This window comes from Dendropsophus ebraccatus, chromosome 13 (genome assembly GCF_027789765.1).
Source record: "Dendropsophus ebraccatus isolate aDenEbr1 chromosome 13, aDenEbr1.pat, whole genome shotgun sequence".
Lineage (NCBI taxonomy): Eukaryota > Metazoa > Chordata > Amphibia > Anura > Hylidae > Dendropsophus > Dendropsophus ebraccatus.
In genome coordinates, this window is record NC_091466.1 from 57,126,684 (window position 1) to 57,153,966 (window position 27,283).

Here is a 27,283-nt window from a genome sequence, read left to right on the forward strand (position 1 = left end):
TACTTTAATTTGGCCAACTTGCAATTGCATAAAAAATATATATACACATAAATACAGTATAAATATGCCATGAAGGAATATATAACTTGTAGGTCTAACAGCAGAATAAAGCCACTATGTTTCCTGCACACCTTCTTGGTTTAGTATTCATTGTACATTCATCTTCTGTCCTGGCCTTCACCTGCTACATGTAGCTTCTTGTCTGCCGGCTGCCTGTCAGATCTTTCTTCCCTGTTGCCTTCACAAAGAATGTTTTGTTTCGGTGAACATTCGACCATCATTTGGAGATCTTTCTTATTATTCGTTGCGCAATATCCACATAGGCCTTAGCCTGAAACATATATATATAAAACCTCATAAATAAATAACAATGTTACACACAAATAACAAATGGATACAATTTTCTACAGAAGTACATACCTCATTGCTCTCTGGATCAGATACAACTACCGGCCTGCCCAAGTCACAGGTTTCTCTAATATTAATATGCAGAGGGATATCACCTGCGTATACACAACAAAGTTGAATGCATTGCATGTAACCTTCTCAATGGGGAAAAGCTACTGCTAAGCTCCTCTGAGGTCGGCTTACCTCCCCTGGAAGGAAGGGTTAGGACAAAGAGGAGTTGCATGTGTTATCAAAGGAGGGTGGGGGAGTGAGCCACTGTCTAATTGCTTTGTAGCTCTTTATCTCCACAAGAACAAAAAGATTGTCCAGTTAAGACCAAGATGCCTGATCCTTCTCTCCAGGAAAAAAAAGGGTTTCCACATCAACTGGTATCAGAAAGTTATAAGGATTTGTAAATTACTTCTATTTAAAACTCTCCAGTCTTCCAGTACTTATCAGCTGCTGTATGTCCTGCAGGAAGTTGTGTATTCTTTCCAGTCTGACACAGTGCTCTCTGCTGCCACCTCTGTCTGTGGCAGGAACTGTCCGGAGCAGCAGCAAATCCCCAAAGAAAACATCTCCTATTTTGGACATTTGCAACAGAGAGCAGGTATGCTCAGGTATGCAGGGCATATAGCAGCTGATAAGTACAGGAAGACTTAAGATTTTAAATAGAAGTAATTGACAAATCTGTATAACTTTCTGACACTTGTTGAACAGAAAACTATTTATTTTATTCGGAGTACCCCTTTAAGTATAATGCAGTTGTGTTACAACTTCAACAAGAGGACACTGCAATAAGGGCAATAGCTGGCGATTTGGGGGTGGAAGCTTTGTACCTAAAATGTCAAGTCCCATAGTAGCAGCAAGTTGCCTCGCCCCATCTGCTCCAAAAATATGGGTCTCATGGTCACATTTCGGACAACGAAAGACACTCATGTTCTGCACTACACCCAGAACCTGTCAAGATAAAGATATATGTTTAGTGTAATATAACCAACACATAAGGGACTCCATTCTTATCTTAGGGTGTAGTTTCTAGTTATCATCTACTATAAATTAAAGCTTCGGAGGGGTCTCATCTCCCCCCTGGTGGCTGCTCTGCAGCATTTATTTCCATTAGTAACTTGTAGTAACAAGCAAAGCAATAGAGATGTCGGCTGACAGACCTGTCCCCTTGTCAGGAGAAAAGATTGCAGAAACCAGGAGGGAGAGAAGCCTCTGAAGCAAGTAAAAATTTCACGTTTTCAGCTTTTGGGCAGAGTTCCAATTTTGCATGTCATCTTAATAACATAATCTATGGCTACTAAGAACTAAAACATATGTCAGTATTCAGAAATACACTCAGTTGTTTCCTATAGCAGGGGTGTCAAACTCAAATACACATTGGGCCAAATTTAAAAAATTGGACAAAGTCGCGGGCCAATTATTGAAGTGCGAATGCCACGGTGCTGTCACTGTCAGAGCAGCGTGCATTGTTCCTGCCACTGTCAGTAGTGTGCGTCTCCCAGCCACGTTTACTATGATTAATGACATGACATGATAAATTGCTATGACATGATTAAACCCTAACCCATATAATATCCAGTCCCCCAAAAATTGCCCCACATATCAGCCAGCCCTTCCAATAGTGCCCAATTAGTAGCCAGCCCTTCCCAATAGTCTTATTTAGTAGCCAGCCCTCCCGAATAGTCTCATATAGTAGCCAGCCCTCCCTAAGTCTTATAATAGCCAGTCCTCCCCCATAGTCTCTTAAATAGTAGCCAGCCCTCCCTCATAGTCTCATATAGTAGCCAGCCCTCCCCCATAGGCTCTTATATATAGTAGCCAGTCCTTGCCGATAGTCTCTTATATAGTAGCCAGCCCTCCCCAGTAGTCTCATATAGTAGCCAGCCCTCCACAATAGTCTTATGTAGTAGCCAGCCCTCCACAATAGTCTTATGTAGTAGCCAGCCCTCCACAATAGTCTTATGTAGTAGCCAGCCCTGCACATAGTCTCTTATGTAGTAGCCATGGTGGGCCATATGTAATTAAAACTCTGAATTGCCTGGTGGGCCAAAAATAATGGCACCACGGGCCAGATTTGGCCCGCGGGCCGGAGTTTGACAAGACTGTCCTATAGGATTAGATGGAAAAGCAGTAAAATTATAAGTTTGCATTTCAGAAAGTAGTTGGAAGCTGTTTTTGCTGTAAGGGTATGTTCATACAGGACTGAAAAATCCACCCATTTTCTTTTTCTATGATATGGAAAAGATGAGCTAGATGTAACAGAATGGGAACTTACAGGCACGCCGACTTTCTGAAACATTTCAGCCCCTCTGCGAGCATCCAGCAATGCGATATCCTGAGGAGTGGAGACTATCACAGCCCCTGGGAAGATGAATCATTGAGTTACTCTGCTCCCACTCACTGTCTGGAATGAGCCTGCTCCCACTGCCTCCTGCCGAGAACATGGAATGACCAACACTACAGGCCACGGGTGGGGAAGTAATCATGTACACGAATGATACGCAATGCCTAAAACTCTTAAGACAACAAAAATATAGTTTGCGAAATTACATTTCCCCTCTTGTGCTGCTCCAAATGAGAAAAAAAAAAATCAAACAATGCACTGGCAATTTATTAAAGTTCCAAAAACCGATGGGTGGCGCTGCAGCGGTATTCCATTTGCATAAACTTAGCAGTTTACAGATGTACGGATTATAGGCTGTTAATTGGCAACCCCCAATCTCATCCCATGTGACTTCTAGTAATGGGGCTTTCTAAAGTGGAAGTCCCACGAAACTAATATCGGAAGGCAGGGGGGTGAGAGAAAAAAACTAACAAGTGAACTTGCCCCTCCCTGAACCACCGTAGCGCCTCTCCTGGGTCCCGTTCACAGGAGACGGCTGTCATCCCCTTAGGTGGAAACCAGGTATGTCATGTACCCAGCTCTTCCAGCTGCAACGTCACGGCTTGGCTGAGCGATTGTCTGCCCAGCCAGTCAGGAGGCGCCCTGCCCTAGTTACTGACTGGCTTAGCGGGTGAATCACTCAGCCGGTGACGTGACGTTGCAGGTAAGAGAGCTGCAGGAACCCAGCTGCTGTGTACGGGACCCTAGAGTGGTGCTATGAGGCACGAGGAGGGGTGAGTTAAATAGTTTTTTTGTTCCCCCCACCCCTGCCTGCCATTTTTCGTTTTCGTGGGACTTCTTCTTTAAAGTGCCATCAGGTACATCGTTAAGGGTCTTTTTATATTAGCTAAACGGCGCCAGTGCGGGGTTGCTAGTTTAAACAGATGTATGACAGTAGTGGGCACAGCATGTATTAAAATATATGTTATGTTGGGGTGCCAACAGCTGGTCCTGAACAACTCTTTGTTGTTAGTGTATTAATAAAGATTTACTTATTTGCATATTACTATTGGGTGTGCAACCTTTAACAGCTGAGTCACTTTCTCTTCGGTGGTGCGGTGCAGGGCTGCTAGTGGCACAGTCCTTTTTGTAAAGTACCAGGGAATTCCTGTGCACGTCGCCAGTCTATTCCCGAGCACTGGCCTGGCAAGAAGCACTGGGGGCAGACCCGCTGGCCCCCAGTGTGACGCTGCTCCATTGATTCTAATGGAGCCGCATCACAGAGGGGAGGGGATTTTGTCACAATGGGGGCCAGCGGGCCCAACCCCAGTGCATGATGCCCGACTGGTGCTCGGGGACAGACCGGTCTGTAAAAAACACATAGCGATGTACCTGATGGTACATTCGCTTATAAAGGACCACGTCTGCCATGACAGACCCTTATCAGATCTATGGAGGACAACAAACGTTAGCAATTATGGCTGACTCATTGTGAGGAAAACCTGTGGTGGAAAAGATAGTTTTGCAAATTAATAGAATTGTTGAAACCAAAGGAGACATATTAAATGTTTATAGAGTGATCCGCATAGCGTAGTGACTTTCTGAAGCAAAATTCTTTTTCCTTACTAAACGGTGAGCACATGATCTGAAGTGCCGGTTGTGTATACACACACTTTTATATATATAGGTATTTTTTTTTCCAGACAAACCTACAAAGATATGTTAAGTTGCATCCAGTTGCATTACCACATTAGCGGTATCGGCTGCAAGTTTTTCTACATATTCATACAATTTCTCCAGTAGATAAAGAGGCGCCAGAGGAATCGGCAACATGTTTATTTCCTCACTTTTTACTGAACTGACTCACATATTTAGCCAAGCATGCTTGATAATGAGGGCATGGAAGCTGAGAGCCGACTGCCAACAGACTGACTGGCCGACAGCCATCGAATGTCTATATCTTTCCTGCAAAAGGAGTAAGTAAGAGTAATGCTTCCATAGACGTGTGGCTTACTGCCTTTTGCAATTTGTGGTATAATGAAAAATCACTCACCGGGGCTAAAGATAAGATATAAACAAAATGGCTCAAGTCTTGTTTTAACTGTGGCCAGTGCTCAGAATGCGGTCACACCACCAAGGATTTTAGTGGCAGCTGCAAAACTAATGTGACTGGTAACCATCGTTTAAAAAAACGTTTTAATCAGCGGGAGTCTGGGTGCTCAGAGCCCCACAATTATTAGACAGTGCTGGGGGAGGTGTGCGGGAAAGCATAGGGACATTTACTAAAGTGCAACTATTCTAATGGGGATTGGTGTGTATTTTGTTCTAATATCTTGTGATTGAATACATAAAATATAGCACTGCCAAAGTAAATGCATCTAAAGAAAAAGGCGCAAAAAAGGCGCAACTATGAAAAAATTGCGCAGTTTTATTCACCTGGTTCTGACCAGACGTAAGCTTGCGCCTGTTTATGCGACTTTTTAAAAAGTCACAAATGATAAATTGGGCGCTAATCACGGATTATGCGAACTTTTGGGTGAATACTTAAAACAGGCAGATTAAAAAAAATGTCGCCTCTAAAAAATATTCACCTGTCGAAAATAGAACTTAGACCAAAAATGTGTGAAAAATGCAATTATTTACTGAAAATTAGGTGCAAACCTCTTGATAAATGTCCCCCAGAGAGATTTATCTGACTGATTTTTGAATGCAAAGCCAGGAACAGATTATCAACAGGGAACAGGTCATAAAGAAAGACTGAGATTTCTCCTCTTTTCAAATCCATTCCTGGCTTTGGCTTCAAAAATCTGTCAGATAAATCTCTGTGTAAAGGCAGCCTAAGTGTTTTGCTCCCAGCTCACCGTCTTATCTGTCTTACTGAGGGAGATGAGCTCCTTGGACTATGGAGTCTAACTAAAAGCACTCAGCTGTCTGCTTTTCTCTACTCATTCTAGTAATAAGCTCATTGCAGTGCGCACATCCAACCGTGCCATAGACACCATTCTACGGCCAGGCCGATTCCGCTGTCCACCGAAAGAATTGACACGTCAATTCTTTTGGTGGACGGTGGAATCCACCCACCCATTGAATTGAGTCTACAGGACAGGCAGAGATGCGCGCCGCCGTAAGCGGGTACGAGTGACGGAATCCACTGGCACTTATCCGCGCAGATTCCGTAGTGTGAACCCACCCTTAACACAGTCATTACTGGTCAGTCTGCTTAAGACTAGACAGGAACACACTCAATTGGCAAGGGGAATAGTAGCAACTGTTTGTCAATTTATGCATGCATTTCCAGGAGTAATACCACAGGAATGGCACAATGCAGAGTTCTAAGTGCTACAGAAGTGGTGTTTTTGCTCATAGGGAATGCAAGTAATAGCAAAACCAGATATCTCAGGATAGCTGACAGATAATTTTTAATAAAGAACTAAGATGTAGACAGGACACAGCTAAGCATGTCATATTAAGTTTTACCCATACCAGAGATCGGGACGTTCTGAGAGATTGACAGCTGCACATCTCCAGTACCGGGTGGCATGTCTATAACCAGGTAATCCAGCTCCCCCCAATCTACCTGCTCAAAGACATAAGTAAGGTATCATAATTAACATACCAGTCTAACAATAACATAACAATAGGGGTGACATCTTTTTTTTCTTAACCCACCTGTCTTAGTAATCGCTCAATTGCTGACATGACCATTAACCCTCTCCACACTACTGGAGCAGTCTCTTCCACAAGGAAACCCATGGACATGCTGGCACAAAACATAGAAGCATCATTGGACGGTGCTCATTCATTGCCTGTGTTTACTCTATTTTTGTGTTCTGTTATTGGATCCATCATACTATGGACACCAACAATGACAGATTCCAGTGACTTATAGGGGATCTATAAAGTCTCAAAAAAACAAACAAACCCACAAGCATATGCGCCGTGCTATTTTTTGCATCAAATGTAAGGGAATCAGTGAAGCAGATGTGAACAGAGTCATAAAGTCAATGAATCAGCCTGTGTGTGCGTCCAGTAATAAATCTCTGACTCGCTTTGTGTGTTTGCGTCTGATAACATCATATTGAGGGCGACTGTTCCTCCAATGCACGACCATGATTTATTGTGTTCTTATTGAAGCCAATGAATCATTACGTTTATTCACAACTCAACATGTAATCTCTCTCTTCAATATACACTCACCGGCCACTTTATTAGGTACACCTGTCCAACTGCACGTTACCACTTAATTTCTAATCAGCCAATCACATGGCGGCAACTCAGTGCATTTAGGCATGTAGACATGGTCAAGACAATCTCCTGCAGTTCAAACCGAGCATCAGTATGGGGAAGAAAGGTGATTTGAGTGCCTTTGAACGTGGCATGGTTGTTGGTGCCAGAAGGGCTGGTCTGAGTATTTCAGAAACTGCTGATCTACTGGGATTTTCACACACAACCATCTCTAGGGTTTACAGAGAATGGTCCGAAAAAGAAAAAACATCTAGTGAGCGGCAGTTCTGTGGGCGGAAATGCCTTGTTGATGCCAGAGGTCAGAGGAGAATGGGCAGACTGGTTCGAGCTGATAGAAAGGCAACAGTGACTCAAATAGCTAACCGTTACACCCAAGGTAGGCAGAAGAGCATCTCTGAACGCACAGTACGGCCAACTTTGAGGCAGATGGGCTACAGCAGCAGAAGACCACACCGGGTGCCACTCCTTTCAGCTAAGAACAGGAAACTGAGGCTACAATTTGCACAAGCTCATCAAAATTGGACAGTAGATAATTGGAAAAAACGTTGCCTGGTCTGAGTCGTCTCGATTTCTGCTGCGACATTCAGATGGTAGGGTCAGAATTTGGCGTCAACAACATGAAAGCATGGATCCATCCTGCCTTGTATCAACGGTTCAGGCTGGTGGTGGTGGTGTCATGGTGTGGGGAATATTTTCTTGGCACTCTTTGGGCCCCTTGGTACCAATTGAGCATCGTTGCAACGCCACAGCCTACCTGAGTATTGTTGCTGACCATGTCCATCCCTTTATGACCACAATGTACCCAACATCTGATGGCTACTTTCAGCAGGATAATGCGCCATGTCATAAAGCTAGAATCATCTCAGACTGGTTTCTTGAACATGACAATGAGTTCACTGTACTCAAATGGCCTCCACAGTCACCAGATCTCAATCCAATAGAGCATCTTTGGGATGTGGTGGAACGGGAGATTGGCATCATGGATGTGCAGCCGACAAATCTGCTGCAACTGTGTGATGCCATCATGTCAATATGGACCAAAATCTCTGAGGAATGCTTCCAGCACCTTGTTGTATCTATGCCACCAAGAATTGAGGCAGTTCTGAAGGCAAAAGGGGGTCCAACCCGTTACTAGCATGGTGTACCTAATAAAGTGGCCGGTGAGTGTATATGTGTGTGTGTGTGTGTGTGTGTGTGTGTGTGTGTGTGTGTGTGTATGTATGTATGTATGTATGTATGTATGTATGTATGTAGTTATGTAAAGAATCCATGTAAAGAATCCATCTGCGTAGGTATTGTACACTAAAGCAATGACAACATGGGGGCTTACTGTGGGGGACTCAAATACAATCAAAGATGAACGTTACAGAATGAGAACAATATTTTCACCTCCTTGGCTATTACAGGAAGTTTGTATGGTGACAGATTATTTTTCATTCTCAAAGATTTGTCACATTACAAAAAAAAAAAGAAAAAAAAAAAAGGGTTTAGCAAGGAATGATGTCTCACTGTCTAACAATATGAACAGTAGTTTTACATGACGAAGCTGAAGGTGGTCTTCTAGGGCAGATTTGCTTTAATCTGTTATGTATTAAAGCTAACGAACATTTTATTACATAATGTGTCTTACCATTGAATTCCATAGTTGACAAGAGGAATCATCAAATTCCCTGGAGAGAGGGGGAAAAAACTGTTTTGAGATATTTTCTTCTGTGCTTATAAATGAACTTAAAAGGGTACTCTGGTGAAAAAAAATTATTTTCAAATCAACTGGTGTCAGAAAGTTATACAGTTTTGTAAATTACTTTTAATTTAAAAATCTCAAGTCTCCCAGTACTTATCAGCTGCTGTATGTGCAGCAGGAAGTGGTGTGTTTTCCATTCTGACAAAGTGCTCTCTGCTGCCACCTCTGTCCATAACGGGAACTGTCCAGAGCAGGAGGTTTTCTATGGGGATTTGCTACTGCTCTGGACAGTTCCTGTTACAGACAGGGGTGGCAGCAGAGAGCACTGTGTCAGACTGGAAAGAATACACCACTTCCGACAGGACATGCAGCAGCTGATAAGTACTGGAAGACTTGAGAATTTTAATTAGAAGTAATTTACAAGTCTGTATAACTTTCTGACACCAGATGACTTGAAAGTACCTGTTTAAAGGGGTTTTCTGTTTAAAACAGACTGATCTGTATGGAAGCGAATACCCAAACCCTTGCTAATCAGCTTTTCAGCACCCACACTAACAACCCTTGCTCCAAAAAACAACGTTTTAGCTAGGTATATGTTATAATGGTAAAAACAGTTTGAAAGGATAACACTTACTGTCTGACACCTCAGGATTCCCTTTCAGATTCATCATGCGAGGAATTGACGGTCCATACACATCAGCATCCAGTAGACCCACAGCTTTTACCTTGATTTATAGATATAACAGCATTACCTTATGCTTTATAATATACAGCACTCATACATAAGAACGTAAGAAGCTACAAAGCAGTAAATGCTAATGTAAGTGTTCCTGGAAGACGCCCATAATTCATTGAGGAATGTCTACAATGCTCTACATTGCAATGTAAAAGGGTTTTAGTCAGGAGCTCCCATAGATACTCAATTGGGTTCAAATCAGAGAAATTAGGGGGCCAGGATAAAATTTGCAGATCTTTGTTATGCTCTTTCAATCACTCCCTGACCTTTCTAACCATGTGACATGTCAAATTGATGTGGTCTGTACAGACCTTTTAGTATCTTGGCAAATTTCTCAGGACCAGAACTTCGAATTGGAATAAGAAATACGCTGCTGGACTCAAGATAACGGATAACAGAAAATACTTAAAGGCCTGTATGACTAATCATCATGACTAATCATAGTGAGCACCTGCTGAAACAGTGACCTCCCCTCAAATTTACATTATACATATGTTGTCCATGTAATTTAGGAACAGGACTAGTCCTCCAAAGCAAGAGATACTTTTAGTAAGGCCCACTTCACATACGTATATCAGGCGGTCCGGCTCCAAATGAACTGATCCCATTTATTTGAATGGTACTGTTCATAATAATTGGAGCTTTAATTTGGACGCCGGAACGCATCTTGAAGCCGGCTTACTATGCCACATCAGCCATGTAACTAGACAGTTGGGAGAAGGTACAGAACAAGTCACCTTCCTCCTTCTGTATCTGCCAATAATATGCAATTACACCGGGATTAAACACATTGGGTTGTAGCTGGCAATATTGATTCCAGTAATATAAATATGACAGGTCTAGAAGTGTATAATATTTTTATATATATATATATATATATATATATATATATATATATATATATATATATATAATAAACCGAGAAGAGGCAGCACTCCAATATTCGGTGAAAAACGGAAGATAATTTATTCACCCATCAATGTGCAACGTTTCGATCTCCCAATGAGATCTTTTTCAAGCAAGTTGCTTGAAAAAGATCTCATTGGGAGATTGAAACGTTGCACATTGATGGGTGAATAAATTATCTTCCGTTTTTCACCGAATATTGGAGTGCTGCCTCTTCTCGGTTTATTTCATTATCAAGGTGGTCTTGGAGTCCGTCCACTGAGGTTGAAGCACCCACCTGAGCCACAGAGCCACACAGTGCCGTCCAGCCCTATATCTTTACTTATGTATATATATATATATATATATATATATATATATATATATATATATATATATATATATATATATATACACACACACACTTCCAGACCTGTCATATTGCGCATATATATATATATATACACACATATACACTCACCGGCCACTTTATTAGGTACACCATGCTAGTAACGGGTTGGACCCCCTTTTGCCTTCAGAACTGCCTCAATTCTTCGTGGCATAGATTCAACAAGGTGCTGGAAGGATTCCTCAGAGATTTTGGTCCATATTGACATGATGGCATCACACAGTTGCCGCAGATTTGTCGGCTGCACATCCATGATGCGAATCTCCCATTCCACCACATCCCAAAGATTCTCTATTGGATTGAGGTCTGGTGACTGTGGAGGCCATTTGAGTACAGTGAACTCATTGTCATGTTCAAGAAACCAGTCTGAGATGATTCTAGCTTTATGACATGGCGCATTATCCTGCTGAAAGTAGCCATCAGATGTTGGGTACATTGTGGTCATAAAGGGATGGACATGGTCAGCAACAATACTCAGGTAGGCTGTGGCGTTGCAACGATGCTCAATTGGTACCAAGGGGCCCAAAGAGTGCCAAGAAAATATTCCCCACACCATGACACCACCACCACCAGCCTGAACCGTTGATACAAGGCAGGATGGATCCATGCTTTCATGTTGTTGACGCCAAATTCTGACCCTACCATCCGAATATCGCAGCAAAAATCGAGACTCATCAGACCAAGCAACATTTTTTCCACTCTTCTACTGTCCAATTTCGATGAGCTTGTGCAGATTGTAGCCTCAGTTTCCTGTTCTTAGCTGAAAGGAGTGGCACCCGGTGTGGTCTTCTGCTGCTGTAGCCCATCTGCCTCAAAGTTCGATGTACTGTGCGTTCAGAGATGCTCTTCTGCCTACCTTGGTTGTAACGGTTGGCTATTTGAGTCACCGTTGCCTTTCTATCAGCTCAAACCAGTCTGCCCATTCTCCTCTGACCTCTGGCATCAACAAGGCATTTCCGCCCACAGAACTGCCGCTCACTGGATGTTTTTTATTTTTCGGACCATTCTCTGTAAACCCTAGAGATGGTTGTGCATGAAAATCCCAGTAGATCAGCAGTTTCTGAAATACTCAGACCAGCCCTTCTGGCACCAACAACCATGCCACATTCAAAGGCCCTCAAATCACCTTTCTTCCCCATACTGATGCTCGGTTTGAACTGCAGGAGATTGTCTTGACCATGTCTACATGCCTAAATGCACTGAGTTGCCGCCATGTGATTGGCTGATTAGAAATTAAGTGGTAACGTGCAGTTGGACAGGTGTACCTAATAAAGTGCCCGGTGAGTGTGTGTATATATATATATATATATATATATATATATATATATAGCTTAAACAAAGAGAGGCGTATTGGATAGCTAAGTTGAACTCTTTACAACCTGTTGGTCTGAATATTGATTTTTCATTGAAGGCAGTTATGTAGACCTTGCCCTATTCCTCTCAAATATGCTACCCTCCGACTTGGTAAAGGAATTTGACATCTTCTTATTTTGTATATATCCCTAAATTTTGTAGGTTCACTTATGGCACATTTTAGGACCGATATTTATGATTTGATATTCACTCATTGTTTTCTGTTTTGCAGATCTGTTAATGGAGTTCGGCCAACGACTCACCACCATATAGTTTTTTATTATTTTTATTTAAGTGGGGATTATGGAGTGCCGTGACGACCGATGTATATTTCCATTGAGGACAATTATATGCATGGATGTTCCCCTATAAGATGCGGCTCACTTGGCTAATTTATTTGGGAGACCTCTTGATATGGCAGAGCAGATCGCCAGAGGATCAACCAGCCTGGGACGACCTAGAAAGAACCCGAGATGGAGTACCTTGGACCCCCGGGTAATTATGTTAATGCCGCTAGAAGCAAGTATGGGCTATTTTCCCATGTCAAAGATGGCGCAAAGATGGAGTGCGGTGCGCAGGCGTCAAAATCTTGGATACCATACCGGTGGGACGATTGTTTCCGTGCTGCCCGGACATCTCGCCAACCTCAAAGATGGCGGCGAGGGATATTATGTCGTCAGACCGCAGGAGCTATCTGTTCTATGTACATTGGACACTATGGACCTCCTACAACTGTTCCGATTGGTCTGTTGGACTTGATGACGTCTCCATACCACGATTGGTCCATCGGACATTATGCCACTCCCACGATCCCCCCATTGGTGCGCTCCTTCACGCATGCGCAGTCGACTTGTGTACAAACGAGCGTACGACGGTGAAAGACAACGTGAGGGAGCAGCGGCTTGCTATGATTTTGGTGAGTCCGGCCCCCTCCATTAACAAGAAAACCATCAGATGATGTTATGGACTGTTTTATGAGGGATCAGAATGCTCTAACTATGATCGGTCAATATAATCATGCATTTTATTATGTGCACATAACACTTGGCTATGTTTGTCACTGTATATCACATATTTATGTATTTTGTACATTTGTTTACACTATTGATTTATATGATGTCACTTCATTAGTGGGCTGTCCTATGGCATGTTATATACCAGACCCTTATTGCTCACTTCTGTGCTTGACAAAGATCTCATTGAGTAGATTGAAACGTTGCATACTGGGTGAATAAACTTAAAGGGAACCTGTCACCCCCCGTGCCGGGGTGACAGGCTCCCGACCCCCCGTTAGAGCCCCCTATACTCACCTGATCCCGCTTCTGGATCCGGTCGGGTGACGGAGATCTCAGCCGCTGCAGCCCGGCGCGCGCGCTGAGAGATGAGTCCAACGCTCATAGAGAATGACGGAGCGCTGGACTCATCTCTCAGCGCGCGCGCCGGGCTGCAGCGGCTGAGATCTCCGTCACCCGACCGGATCCAGAAGCGGGACCCGGCGGGATCAGGTGAGTATAGGGGGCTCTAACGGGGGGTCGGGAGCCTGGCACGGGGGGTGACAGGTTCCCTTTAAACCACGTTTTGTTCACTTTAAGCTTGGAGTGCCGCCTCTTACCTTCTTTTTTTAATTATATATATATATATATATATATATATATATATATATATATATATATTTATTAGAAGGAATTACCCACCACTACATAAATGGCTCCCATTAGCTGTGAGCGTTATCTTTTTATGAGGCATGATCACGGAAACTCACATTTCACTCAGTTTTCTAGCTACCTATCGGGATGCAATAAATTGCAGTTTATAGTCTGCTGACAGATCCTCGGGCAAACCACAGGAATCTCACCAGGTCGTCTTGCAGCATTTCTGACAACCTGTATTCTATAAGCTGGATATTAACTTACATGATCACTTGCTGCAATTCCCAACGCCAGATTCACTGTTGAAAAGAAAACAGATGTATGAAGTTGCCGGCAGAAAAATACACTTATTAGATAAAGCAGCATGCAAAGAGATTATACACCAATGTTTGTTTTTTTTTGTTCATTTTAGACTGGTCATACACTGGAACTAAAAGTCATCCTACTTTAGCAGAACGGCCATTGAATGTGTGGAAGCCTCCTATAGGCTGTAATAAACGGCCCCACCTGTAGGGTGAGAGAGCGGTGGTCTATTAGATCAGCGCTCGCTTACAAAGCCTATCAGATGATACTCATGTAGCCCTTTCCTTTAATCAGCCATCAGCCAGGCATCTCTTCCATGGAGAGACGTGCGCCAGACTAAATTCAATTAAGGTTTAAAGCCAGCAATGAACTGATGATCAAGTGATTGATAACTCATCAGCTGATCGCTTGGTATATTATGTGGAGTGAGATCTGCCTTATTTGGGATCAAAGGGGTTGTCCAGCATTAGCCAACTTTCAGTATGAGCCTATGCCTACCTCTCCATGCTCTCCTTGTGTCCTCCCACGGCCGATGTCCTCCGCTGATCGCAGCCACCTCCACTTCCCAGACGAACTCGTCTCAGAAGTGACAGCTCGCTCAGCCAATCACTGGCCCGCCTGTCAGTGCAGAGACAGTATCAGAAGTGTCAGCGGTGGCTACGGTGAGCAGGGAATTCTACTGTCGTGGCTGGAGCACACCGGGGGAGTGTTGACAGGTAAGTACATGTTTATTATTTTACACCTTTAAGTCAAGGGCTGCATAGACATTGCTAGCGATATCTGTGCAGCCCTTGCTGCACGATAATTGAGTCATCTAATAGGCTCTGTAAGTGATCACTTACTGCAAAGTTCAGGCCATGTAATACGGCCCTTAGCCACAATGAGGCCAATCAGCATCTTCAACAAGTATGCCTGAGAAATACTCTAGAACAGGGGTGTCAAATAAGGAATTTTTAGCGTATACGTGGTGTGGCTACAAACCAGGGATGGGGAACCTTCGGCCCTCCAGCTGTTGTAAAACTACAATTCCCATCATGCCTGGACAGCCGAAGCTAAAGCTTTGGCTCTCCAGGCATGATGGGAATTGTAGTTTTGCAACAGCTGGAGGGCCTGGGTTTGACACCCCTGCTCTAAAACAAATCACATGTAACTTATTCTGGCATTTTAAATGTGTGCGCAAAAAATATGTATATTCCCACTAAAAGAATGGGCACGTGTGCATGTGCCAAAAAGCCTGTATGGAGCTGGCCTTACACCCAGAGGGGAAGGTATCAGTTATACCATTTTCAGGCTACTTTTATAGCTTGTATTTTCCCTGGCCCTAATATCAATTGTCAGATTTATCACGTTGTTGTGTAATGTATCATGGCCTTGGCCCACGCAGGAACAACACACAAATAAGTGCAGCTGGCCTGTGGTTGATTGAGCCATGTGACGGCTCATTGAACGTGCAGCAATCATCAAGTTTAGCGCTCATTATCGTGTCCCTGTGTAAAAGGGCCATACCAATAAGCGACATTGGCAGACACATTTTATTATTTAACTGAGCCGTTTCTCCTGCAGCAACCGCAACAAAGAAACTGTACGGCTGACTGCACTTTTTCTCATATTCTTTGTAATATTGTTGTTACTATTATACCTGCAGTGGTAGATTTGCCCACACCTCCTTTACCAGATGCAACCACCAAGACGTGCTTAACCCCGGGAATTGGCTTCTGCTTTGGCAAACCCCGAGACATCAGCTCCGCCTGCCTACTCTTCAGCTTTTCTTCATGAGATCCAGTTGCCTTTAAAGGAAAATTCTGAAATAAATGACAACAGGTAAGTATATAGAGTGAAAAGCAAATTGTAAAGTAAAAGCCTCATCTATATCACTATATGTAAATTATAGTAGCTTTTCATTAGCTTTAGATCTACTCTGCTAGTAATAGCTGCATGTCAAGATTACAATGCATCACCTGATTGACATGGGGCAGGACTTCCTTATTGTGAAATGATCATTGTTGGCACCCTCATTAACGTGCCGCAACGGCTGAGCCTCCCAGCATGCACCAGTGTAGTGTTACACAGCCTGTGGCCCTCCAGCTGATGCAAAGTTACAACTCCCATCAAGTCCTGACAGCAAAAGGCTGCAACAGCTGGAGCCAAAGGTAGAGAAACATTCCACTAGTGCCTCTCCACACCGGAGATGGGTGATCGGGCAGGAGGGTGAAGTTACAGACACCTGTGTGACCTGGCAATACTCTGAATACTACTGAACTTTTATACAGAATTGCGGATCTGCAATTATGGACAAAAATAAGAACCTATTTGTTCCTATTTTGCTATTCACATGTCCGTAAGGCTAGGTTCACACTGACTTTTTTTCATGCAATTTTTTTTGTCCATTTTTTGAAAAAAAAAAAAAAAAAAAAAAAACGGATGAAAAAAAAAAACCTGATGCATTTGTGTGCATCTGTTAATCTGTTGTTCCATTATAAAAAAAAAAAAGGATCAAAACGGAAGTCAATAGAAAAACGGATGCACATAAATGCATCTGTTTTTTGAAAAAAACGTGGTTGACCATGTTATTGTGTATAATAAAAAAAAAAAAAAAAAATGCGTTCTGATTAGAGATGAGCGAACCTGAAGCATGCTCGAGTCGACCCGAACCCGAACTTTCAGCATTTGATTAGCGGTGGCTGCTGAAGTTGGATAAAGCCCTAAGGCTATGTGGAAATCATGGATATAGTCATTGGCTGTATCCATGTTTTCCAGACAACCTTAGAGCTTTATCCAAGTTCGGCAGCCCCAGCTAATCAAATACTTAACGTTCGGGTTCGGATCGACTCGAAAACTGCAAAAACTGCAGAAACTCTGCAAAAACGCAGAGTGAACCCAGCTCAATTTGACGGATCTGTAAATAGCCCATAATCCAGAGTCTATGGGAGCGTCTGTAATCTGGGAACGCTATAGAAGTATCGTCTGTAATGGCCGCAAAATAAGGATCTGTAATTCTGATGCCACAGGCGTCGCTCCTCCTGGCAGCCTTTTAACAAGTGACTTAAACACTTTGACAGATCTGAAAAAGATATAGATTATGGATCTATTTTTAGCGAATTGAGGCCATAATACACAGTCCTGAAAAATTCTGGAACGTGTGTATGGAGCCTAAGAGCTACACAAAGGCTGATCACACAACACAAAGGCTACATTCATACGTTCCATACTTTTGTCCGTAATAGCAAATCTGCAATTATGGCTACATTTAGGGCCCATTGATTTCAATTGGGCTCTTTACACTGTCAGTAATTTCTGTGGATTATAGATCCATAAAACTACGGACAAGCTCTAGTACAGACTGTAATTGCAGCAGAGATCTGCAAATCCATAAAAAAATACAGATGTGCAATCATTTTAAACCACTCACTTATTTAACTATCATTTTAAACCACTCACTTATTTAACTATCACCTTCCACTTTTTTGCTCATCTGCAAAAAACACGGATACAATAAAGATGTTTTTGTGGATTGTGGGGAAATTGCAGACATCATAGACCAGGGGTACAACTTTTAGTGAGGGTCCACTTACCGGGTTTCTATTGTCAGGTGAAGGTCCGAGCTGAACATCAGTAGGAAACGTGTTTTGTTACTTTTCACAAACTTTGTTGAACTATTTACATACAGAATTGATGCTTACTAGTGGGAAAACTGACATTTTTTTCTCTCTCACCAGCCCTTTGAAATTGGGTACAAAGAGGGTGACTGCCCCCAGTAGAATATAGCCCCCGTGTGCGCTCCCCCAGTAGAATATAGCCCCCGTGTGCGCTCCCCCAGTAGTATATAGCCCCCGTGTGCGCTCCCCCAGTAGTATATAGCCCCCGTGTGCGCTCCCCCAGTAGTATATAGCCCCCCGTGTGCGCTCCCCCAGTAGTATATAGCCCCCCGTGTGAGCTCCTCCAGTAGTATATAGACCCCCGCTTTGTGCTCCCCAGTAGTGTATAATCCCCAGAATGCACTCCTCCAGTAGTATATAGACTCCCGCTTTGTGCTCCCCAGTAGTATATAGCCTCCCTAAGCTCCCCCAGTAGTATATAGACTCCTGTGTGCTTCCTTGGTATTATATAGCCCTCCTGTGCACTCCCTCAGTAGTATATAGACTCCCTCTTGTGCTTTCCAGTAGTATATAGCCCCCCCCTGTGCTCCCCCAGTAGTATATAGACTCCTGTGCACTCCCCTAGTAGTATATAGCACCCCTGCTGTGTGTTCCCCCAGTTATATAGCATATAACATTAAAAAAACAAACACTTATACTCACCTGGGTCCAGGCGTCTCCTCTTCAGCGCACATCAACGGTCACAAGGCCGCTCTTCACTTGTCCTGGCGCTCCAGTAATGTCACTCAAGCGCCAGCACCAGAGACAGAGAGTGGCCTCTTGTGACAGCTGCAGCGACAGGAGTGACAATGGCTCGCTCTCTGTCAGTGCTGCTGCACTGTAACTATGGGCGCTCGGTACGAGCGCTCATAGTTACTGTGCAGAGCGCAGCTCATTATACAGGTTTACTGAGCTACAGCAGGGGTCCAGACAGCTGGCCTCCGCAGTCGGACTGCGGTCCGCCAGTTGAGGACCCCTGTCATATACGCTCCTTAAAAACAACAGAATGTGAGGATGTAGTCAAAGACTGCAGTGTCGCACATAATGTTAGTAGATGTTGGAGCTCACATGGTTGTTGTGCACTTGACTTTAAAGGGGTACTCCAATGAAAATCTTTTTCTTTCAAATTAACTGGTTTCAGAGAGTTATACAGATTCGTAATTTCTATACTTCTATTTAAAAATCTCAATTTTTCCCATACTTATCAGCTGCTGTATGTCCTGCAGAAAGTGATGTATTCTTTCCAGTCTGACACAGTGCTCTCTGCTGACACCTCTCTCTCTGTGACAGGAACTGTCCAGAGCAGAAGAGGTTTTCTACACAGATTTGCTTCTGCTCTGGACAGTTCCTGTCACAGAGAGAGAGGTGTCAGCAGAGAGCACTGTATCAGACTGGAAAGAATATACCACTTTCTGCAGGACATACAGCAGCTGATAAGTATGGGAAGACTTGAGAATTTTTAAATGAAACCAGTTGATTTGAAAGAAAAAGATCTTCACTGGACTACCCCTTTAAGCGTATGCTTTGTTAAAAGGTCATGTTAGTAATGTTAGTAGATGTCGCATTTGGCATGCGACATGACCTAACTGCAACACAACAGTCACAAACCATCTATTTTTTTAAATAAAGGTTGCACAGGTCTTTGATCTCAATGCAAGTCGCATGCAAGTGCTTAAGTGCTCATCTGCAATTTTTTACAGCCAAATCACAACTGTAATAGAGTTGTACACAAGTTGTACAGTGGCAGGCATATTTTGCTTACATAACATAAATGCAATTTGCAAATGGACAACCTGTCGTACTGACTAGTACTACAACGATGAGCGCAACTTGAGCATGCTCGATTCCGCTCATTCTGCAATTGATTAACGGATGCTGAAGAAGTTGGGTGCAGCCCTAAAGGGTCCGAGAAAACATGGATAGAGCCATAGGCGTTCATCTCCTATCATATCCAAGTCACTACACCAAAAATTTTTGTGCAATTTGCTGTCACGCAACTTCATCACAGCTGCGACTTGACTGTATGTCGCATGGAGCTAAATCACATCCGATTCGCAACCTGTGACCAGAAAAAAAACAAAAAACTGAATCACATAGGAACCGCGCTACACTGCACTGATGTGCGACATCTGCGTGTCACATTCAGCATTGGTCATGTGACAAATCAACATCACACATAATATTAGTGAGTTGCATCATGTTGTGACTGTAACGGTCGCAAAAATCCCTTAATTTAGGTCTCAGTTCGCACACAACTTTGCCACCACTAACCTCAATGCAAATTGCATGCAACCGCAACCCATTCCCAACTTTTCTGCGCTTTGGCCATTGCACCTGGCAGAAATATTTTGCTTGCGCAACGTGTTGCCATGTAGCCTTACAGTCCATAACAGGGATGGGGAACCTTCGGCCCTTCAGCTGATGCAAAACTACAATTCCCATCATGCCTGGACAGCCAAAGCTAAAGCTTTGGCTGTCCAGGCATGATGGGAATTGTAGTTTTGCAACAGCTGAAGGTTCCCCATCCCTGGTCAATAGCCAAACCATGGTATAGTCTGAAATTCCTTATTGCAGGAATACCAGCATCTCCTCTGCCACCCATCAGTATTCCTCTGTCCCACTGTCTTCCATGACTTTGACCCTGAGACACAGACACGTGTCTTGGAACCCTCCCAACAATAACAAGGTCGCTTTCTGGCACCCACCGAGCTGAAGGAAGCTGCAGGGACCGAACCTCGCCCTCCCCATAGCAGAAGCGTCCTGGCCCGCACAGCACTCAGCCCGGGCAGTAGCAAGCCCCTGGCGGCCGCCATTACAGTCACCTAGCAACGAGAGTCCTCTCCAGAGCTGTAGCGGAAGTGCGCGCTCCAAGCCTCGCTCTCATTCTGCGGAAGGAGCGGAGGGCGCGTGCCGGTGACAGGTAGAGCCGGCGGATATACAGTGTATTGTGCACGTATACAGCATTCTCTATCTGGCTATATTACATGATATGCTCACTCGTATTGTCAGTTGTAATTATTATCACTACTAGTAGCGCTCTAGGTGGTAGAGCATTCTGGGAGTTGTAGTTTGCAGGTCACTGCTAATAATAGGATAGCTGTGAATGCTTAGTGGTAAACTACATCAAACCCAGGATGTTTATACTTATTCTGGACCCACAGGTAGCTCCTTGTCCAGCACCCCCACCTATCTGGACTGTCTGGTGATACTGTACCCACCACTGGTGAGGCCTGGGAACAGGAGCAGCCAGAGGGGTAAGTATTAGAGCCCTATTACATGGGGCGATTGTAGGCCCAGCCATCAGCCAGTGAACAAGCAAATGCTTATTGATCGGCCGATCTCATTGTTCAGGCAGGTTATAAAAAAAATCCTGTGTGTCCTTGTAGCTTATTACTATAATTTACTCCTCCTTGCCCCATCTGCACCAGGTTCATGTTTAGAAAATCTGTGTCTGAATGTCATAGTCTGCTTGTCTCCTTTAAAGTGACTGTACCACCAGGCCCAGGCTGAAGCACTGGAGGCGGGCCGATCCACCCTTAGTGGGAGGAAACCCCGCCCCTCTATGATAGGGTTCCATTGATTCTAATGGAGTCACGTCATGGAGGGGCTGGGGTTTCTTCCCACTAAGGGTGTGTTGGCCCGCATCCAGTGCTTCAGCCTGGGCCTGGTGGTACAGTCACTTTAATCACAAGAGACTCACAGTATACTCATCTCCCCTGATCTCCTTCAGCTGCCAGTCCGACGTCTCCCAGTCCCCACAGTTTACCAGTGGTGTGGTACCTGTCAAACTTTTGGGATTCAGCAAAGTTCTCTGAATCTGAATACTTTACACTTGATTTAGCAGAAGTTGCATGCAGCCCTAGGGCTGCCAGGAAAACATTGATGCAGCCTAAGGCTATGTTCACACATCATGAAACACTGTCCGTTGCATAGCATAGCAATGGACGGTGTTGCACTGCCGGGTGGCATTTGACATGTTCCTGCACCCAATACTGCTGTATCTCTGCAAGAACAATATTTTTTTACAATTGAATTGCAGGCACTGTTGAATGTGCCCACAAATTAATAACCATTCACTACAATGTAAAGTACGGCTGTGAAGAGCTATTATTTCCGGACGCTGTTCGGCAAACAGCATCCAGGAATAATAGGCATCTTCATTATTTTAGTGCCCGTTCTAAAGAACGGGCAATAAATTAATAATGTCGAAACACAGGGGGCGGCATTGCATTGCATTGAATTCAATGCAGTGTTGCCCTCTGCAGAAAAGAATTAGCGTTGAAAAAAGAATGCTGTGGGCATGCCTGTAGCTGTGTGTTCCAGGACTCCCTAGGGAGGCATCCAACTTTTTTTTTTTTTTTAACTCTTTATTTAGAGAAAAACCAGGGAAAAACAACAACACACCGGAGCATCAGTACATATGAAAGATCGTGCAACCATACATAACAAGGATGGTACAAACAAATCAGGGCGAGATGCACACATCGCAAAATAATAGCTTGTAAACATAACACACCAGGTGTCACCGGATCCCCCCACTTCCATCAGTATTTGTAAATGGGTAGGGAAGAAAAAACAGAAGCAGGGCTCCCGAGAACAGTGGGAGGGAGGCCCTGGACTCCAACGAAAAAGAAGGTATAGCCAGATGGGCCAAAAGAAAAGGAAGGAGGGAAAGGGGAGAGAAAGAAGGAGAACCGAGGAGGGAAAAAGAGGGGAGGGTGGAAAGTTAGGTGTGTGTGTGTGTGTGTGGGGGGGGGGGGGGGTAAGAAAAAGAGAAGAAGGGAGAGAGGGGGAAGGAGGAAAGGGGAGCAGTGGAAGGGGAATGCCTCTCCCTCAGCATCGTGCAGGCGTTAAGGAGGCCTGGGCCTTGTCCAAAAACCACCCTCCCTCCGGTGTCTGGTATGAGAGGGCTGGCCAGAGTCAGAGGCCAGAGTGGCAGTCTAAACCGGGTTTCCTAAAAGACCAGCGTATTCAGCCGTGCCCTGGAACTCCATCCATGCCATCCAAGGTTGAGTGAACTTCTTGTTAGAATCCATCAGAGAGGACGTAAGATCCTCCATGAGCATCAAGTCGTTCACTTTGGAGATCCAAAGAGACACCAGAGGGGGTCCGGCCTTTTTCCAAAAAAGGGGGATGCATGCACGGGCAGCCATAACCAAAAAGCAAAGCAGGGACTTTTTATACTTATGGGTCGGGATGTCACAATGGTGCAAGAGAAACAATGCAGGCGATAGTTTAGAGGAAAAATTAGTTACTTGCCTAATAAGATTGCCAACCGTGTCCCAAAAAGGGCACAAGGACGCCACACATCTAGAAAATATGAAGGTGAGTGCCATCTTCTAGACCACAACGCCAACACACAGTCAACATGCGGCCATATAGCGTGTAGGCGGGTAGGCACCCTATACCACCAGGTAAGAATTTTGTATCCCGCCTCCTGATACCCAGAGTTCATGGACGATTTGTGGACCACGCGAAGGACTCTTGTCATGTTGGGGAGTGTTAAGTGTCAAGTCCAGGTCAGATTCCCATTTTAACAAAAAGTCAGGGGGTTCTTGGTTTGGGGGAGAGATCAAAACCAAGTACGTCAAGGATAGCGAGTGTGGCAACAGACCCTTATCCAAACACATCGCTTCAAACGACATCCTGGAAGAGCTGTAGGAGGACGGCATTGGAAGCGAGAGAAGGAAATGGCAAAGTTGTTGTACACCCCAGGATCCCAGTGTCACAGGTTCCGTAATTTCACCCAGGGCCTCAGAAGAGATCCAATCGCTCCGAACTAAAAAGTCCTGGACCCGGAACTTACCATGTTTAAACCATGCACGGAACATAGGATCCTCTATCCCTGGGGAAAAGGACGGATTCCCTAGGACAGGGAAACAGGGTGATCTAGGAGATCTAGGTGATCAGGCAAGCAATGTAGGACCAATTGTTGGGTGGGCTCTCAAAGACGGTGCTTTGGACGAATAAATCCACGGCAAACACGTGAGGGGGGCGCTGGCAAAAGACTGCTCCAAAGAGACCAGGGCTTAAACGCAGCATGCCTACACCAGTCCACTTCACGAGTAAGCAAAGCTGCTTGGTGGTATAAGCAGATATCTGGAAGGCCCACTCCACCACGGGACTTGGGGTGGCACAGAAGGGCTCTCTTCAAGCGAGAGGCCTTGTTATTCCAGACAAATTTAATTTGGAGGGAAACCAAAGCTTTAAAAAAGGAAGGCAGAATGGACGTAGGCACACACTGGAATCTGTAGAGGAGTATGGAACAACGTCCAAACCAAGAGAAGTAACCCCTGGACCACTCAGAGCAGCTAGATTGGATGCTGGATAAGAGAGGAGGAAAATTCAGTTCATAAAGTCTCCTAAGATCAGAGGGAGAGATATACCTAAGTATTTGAGAGCGCCAGATGTCCATCTGAAACGGAAGGAGGACCGGAGCGCAGACACCACCCGTTCTGGAAGGCCCACATTCATTGCCTCAGACTTATTGACATTTACTTTAAATTGAGAGGTGAGAAAAAACATCCATCTCGTTGATAAGAGAGGGCAGAGAGATTGTGGGATTAGAAACAAAATAAGCAAATCATCGGCGTAGGCGGCAACTTTATGGGTAGTATCACCCACGTCAGCGTTGGTGCATATCCTACAGAGGAACGGCTCAAGGGTAAGTATGAAGATAAGGGGTGACAGGGGACACCTCTGCCTATCACCCTGACCCTGGACACCTCTGCCATTCACCCTGAACCTGGCAGATGGCGTGCATCCAACTTCTGCAGCCGCGGGGAATGAAACAAAGAGAGTTCAGGTTTGGAGAATGTTGCCAAACCCCAATAGTTTGACAGGTTTGTTCAACACAACATTTGAGCCAATTTTTGGTGGAGGCTGGACAACCCCTTTAAAAGTATGCCTTTACTTCTTTTTTTTTCCGAAATAATTGAGTTTGACCCATACGCCTGAAGTAGATTTGTAGAAATCCATTCACGTGCTGCAGAATCTACCCTGTTCTGATGTATGGAATGGATCTTTCCCAAATTCTGGCAGCACATCCACCCTCTGTAAACATATCCTCTCATTGCGGATGTTGCCATTTGTATTTCTCATCTAAATGTACCATGCATGTGCAGATCATCTAAAGTGGCAGCGCTGAATTCTGTAGAGATCTCTGTCGGCTGGGTTTTCTTGCTACGGATATACAATGTGGACGGCAGAAAATCAATCTATATGTTATACTGTTTTATACCTTAGCATGTCTTGTGTTGGTTTATAATCAAAATGCTGCCACCATGTGGTTGGATGACTGCAGAGGCATTCTGATATGTAGGCCATTGGAGAGGGACTTGACACCTAATTGTTTAGACCAGGGATGGGGAACTTTTGTCCATCCAGCTGTTGCAAAACTACAATTCCTGTCATGCCTGGACAGCCAAAGCTTCAGCTTTGGCTGTCCAAGCATGATGGGAATTGTAGTTTTGCAACATATGGAGGGCCAAAGGTTCCCCATCCCTGGTTTAGACTGTGGAGGGCACTGTGGCCTGCACTCACCAGCTGGAGGTGAGGGATTAGTGAGAACAATGCTGCTGCACCAACCACTCAGCTGCCACACTCACAGTCAGCACCAACATTGAAGCTCCAGACAGGAATGTACATGTAATTACTTTTTTGGAGGATGGCAACTGTTTTGTTTGTGCACAGATATAATATAACTGTATAGTATAGGGGCCTGTGATGCTTGATTCGAGGAGGAAGACAGAGATAAGGAAGGAATGGAATGGGCAGTGTAGGCCAGTGCGACAAAGCGCTCAATTAGTGGTGCGTTTACACACAGAGATTTATCTGACAGATCTTTGACGCCAAAGCCAGGAACAGACTATAGACAAAGAACAGGTCATAAAAGGAAAGATTGATATTTATCTTCTTCTCAATTCCTGGCTTTGGCTTCAAAAATCTGTCAGATAAATCTGTGTGTGTAAAGGCACCTTTATGCTAAGTTTACACAGAGCGATAATTTGCCCGATCGCACGATTAACTATTTCGAAGTAACGTTTTTTTTTTTTTTTTATAACAATCAGCATTTAGACGGTACGATACGCACCCGCAGCCCGCCGCCCCGCTCGCAGCCCGGCCCCACGGTCAACCGCAGTCCCCTGCGCCGCTCCAATCGCCCCGCGGCGTATGGTCGTGAGGGGGGCCATCGGAGCGGGGGGGGGGACAATCGAGCCGGCGCGGGGGGCGCGAACTGAACGATCGGCGAATTTTTTGCGAACGACGATTTAATGAACGATTTTTCACGTACGATTATCGTTCGAATTCGATCGTTATCGTGAAAATTCGCCCGATAATCGTTTCTTGTAAACGTAGCATAAGAGTAAATGTGAACCAGCAGAGCCATGGATGATGCAACACTAGAGGTTTATGTCACCTGTAAGTGATCTAAAGAAACTCCATTGGTAAATCATTGACTCAACATTTCAGTGTGTGTCACCTTCCCGTCTTACCTATTGTTACAGATGGCGACAATAGACAGGGAGGTAGCTGCCCGTGCTGTCCTGCAGCAATGTTTACACGCCAAGTTACAGGTTAAACCTCCGGATAAAGACTCCGATGCTGAATGGGTGGAGGTAAGTTACATTGTTAGCAGGTTGTAAAACTTTTAACCCTTTTCTTACCAGAAAATATTATATGAGGCCTGGTGGGGAAGCACTTCAATAGTGAATCTTTTTTTTTAAATTTATGATGCCCATACAGTACAATGTATGAACATGCCAGGTCCTCCAGAGTGAGAGATGCCTTTTCTTGGTGCTGTCTCCTTCAGCTAATTGATGGACGACTCACATCAAATCTAGACACCCCCTTTAAATCTGTCCACAATACCTTCCATTACCAATTCCTTCGGGAGAATATTTTAGTACTACCTTCAGCTATAAGTGGTGTATGTTGCTTCTGGATGATCTGCAAATTTAATAGGCAATGAAAGTGATGAATTCATTCATTGTTCCCCTGACATTTGCACAACTAATAAACATAACCAGATATGATTATTTATTTTCAGATACAAAGGGGCATGGTCATGTACATCTGCTTTTTTAAAGGATCTACAAAAGATTTAATACCAAAAATGGGTAAGTTACTGTGTATATTTGGAATCTTTTACCTATATAGGACAGCTAAAATGTAATGCATTTACATATATATGTTCAGTTCCATTGAAGTGAATGGAGCTTAATTGCAAACCGTACCTGAGTTGGAGACAAGAGTCGTGCTGTCTCTGAAAGAAAGTGGCCATGTTTTTGTAGCAATGGATAACCCCTTTAATGGTGCGTTCACACCTACAGGATCTGCAGCTGATTTTCTGCAGCAGATTTCATTTAAATAACTGAACACAGCATCAAATCTGCTGCAGATCTGCTGCAGATCCTGTAGGTGTGAACGCACCCTAAGGTTGGATTTACATATGTTCAGCAATCCACCATAGCTTCCCTCTGGCATAGTTTGACTGGATTAAAAAAAAAAAACAACAATGCATGCAATTTTTTTCATTGTGGCTATGTGCCCATTGGTTTGGCACCGTACCTTATTTCTTTTCATCCTATGGATTCTTGGATGCAATGTTTCTTGTTCTGAAGTCTCTCAGAGGATGAATAGAGTGACGGTCAAGCATTCTGAGT

The 27,283-nt window shown here is 44.2% G+C and overlaps 2 protein-coding genes across 4 annotated transcripts in view; one reads left to right on the top strand and one right to left on the bottom strand.

Moving 5' to 3' along the window:
* NUBPL (NUBP iron-sulfur cluster assembly factor, mitochondrial) lies at positions 1-20,537 on the bottom strand. The gene is made up of 11 exons (XM_069950754.1): positions 20,324-20,537; positions 15,623-15,785; positions 13,945-13,979; positions 9,283-9,373; positions 8,595-8,634; positions 6,389-6,479; positions 6,203-6,296; positions 2,672-2,757; positions 1,227-1,347; positions 421-503; positions 1-331 (listed from the first exon to the last, which is right to left on the bottom strand). Exons 1-11 carry the CDS (start codon positions 20,429-20,431, stop codon positions 278-280), a joined length of 966 nt encoding a protein of 321 aa, XP_069806855.1. The 5' UTR covers positions 20,432-20,537; the 3' UTR covers positions 1-277.
* DTD2 (D-aminoacyl-tRNA deacylase 2) overlaps positions 20,437-27,283 on the top strand; it is a 14,013-nt gene continuing 7,166 nt past the window's right edge. The window contains exons 1-3 of one of the 3 annotated variants that reach the window (XM_069950756.1): positions 20,437-20,538; positions 26,126-26,236; positions 26,668-26,737. In XM_069950756.1, coding sequence (XP_069806857.1) covers positions 26,126-26,236; positions 26,668-26,737 — 181 coding nt within the window. In that variant the 5' untranslated portion in view covers positions 20,437-20,538. Of the gene's footprint in view, positions 20,539-20,563; positions 20,873-25,970; positions 26,040-26,125; positions 26,237-26,667; positions 26,738-27,283 lie in introns of those variants that run through there. The other 2 variants (XM_069950757.1, XM_069950755.1) reach the window with 2 other exon arrangements.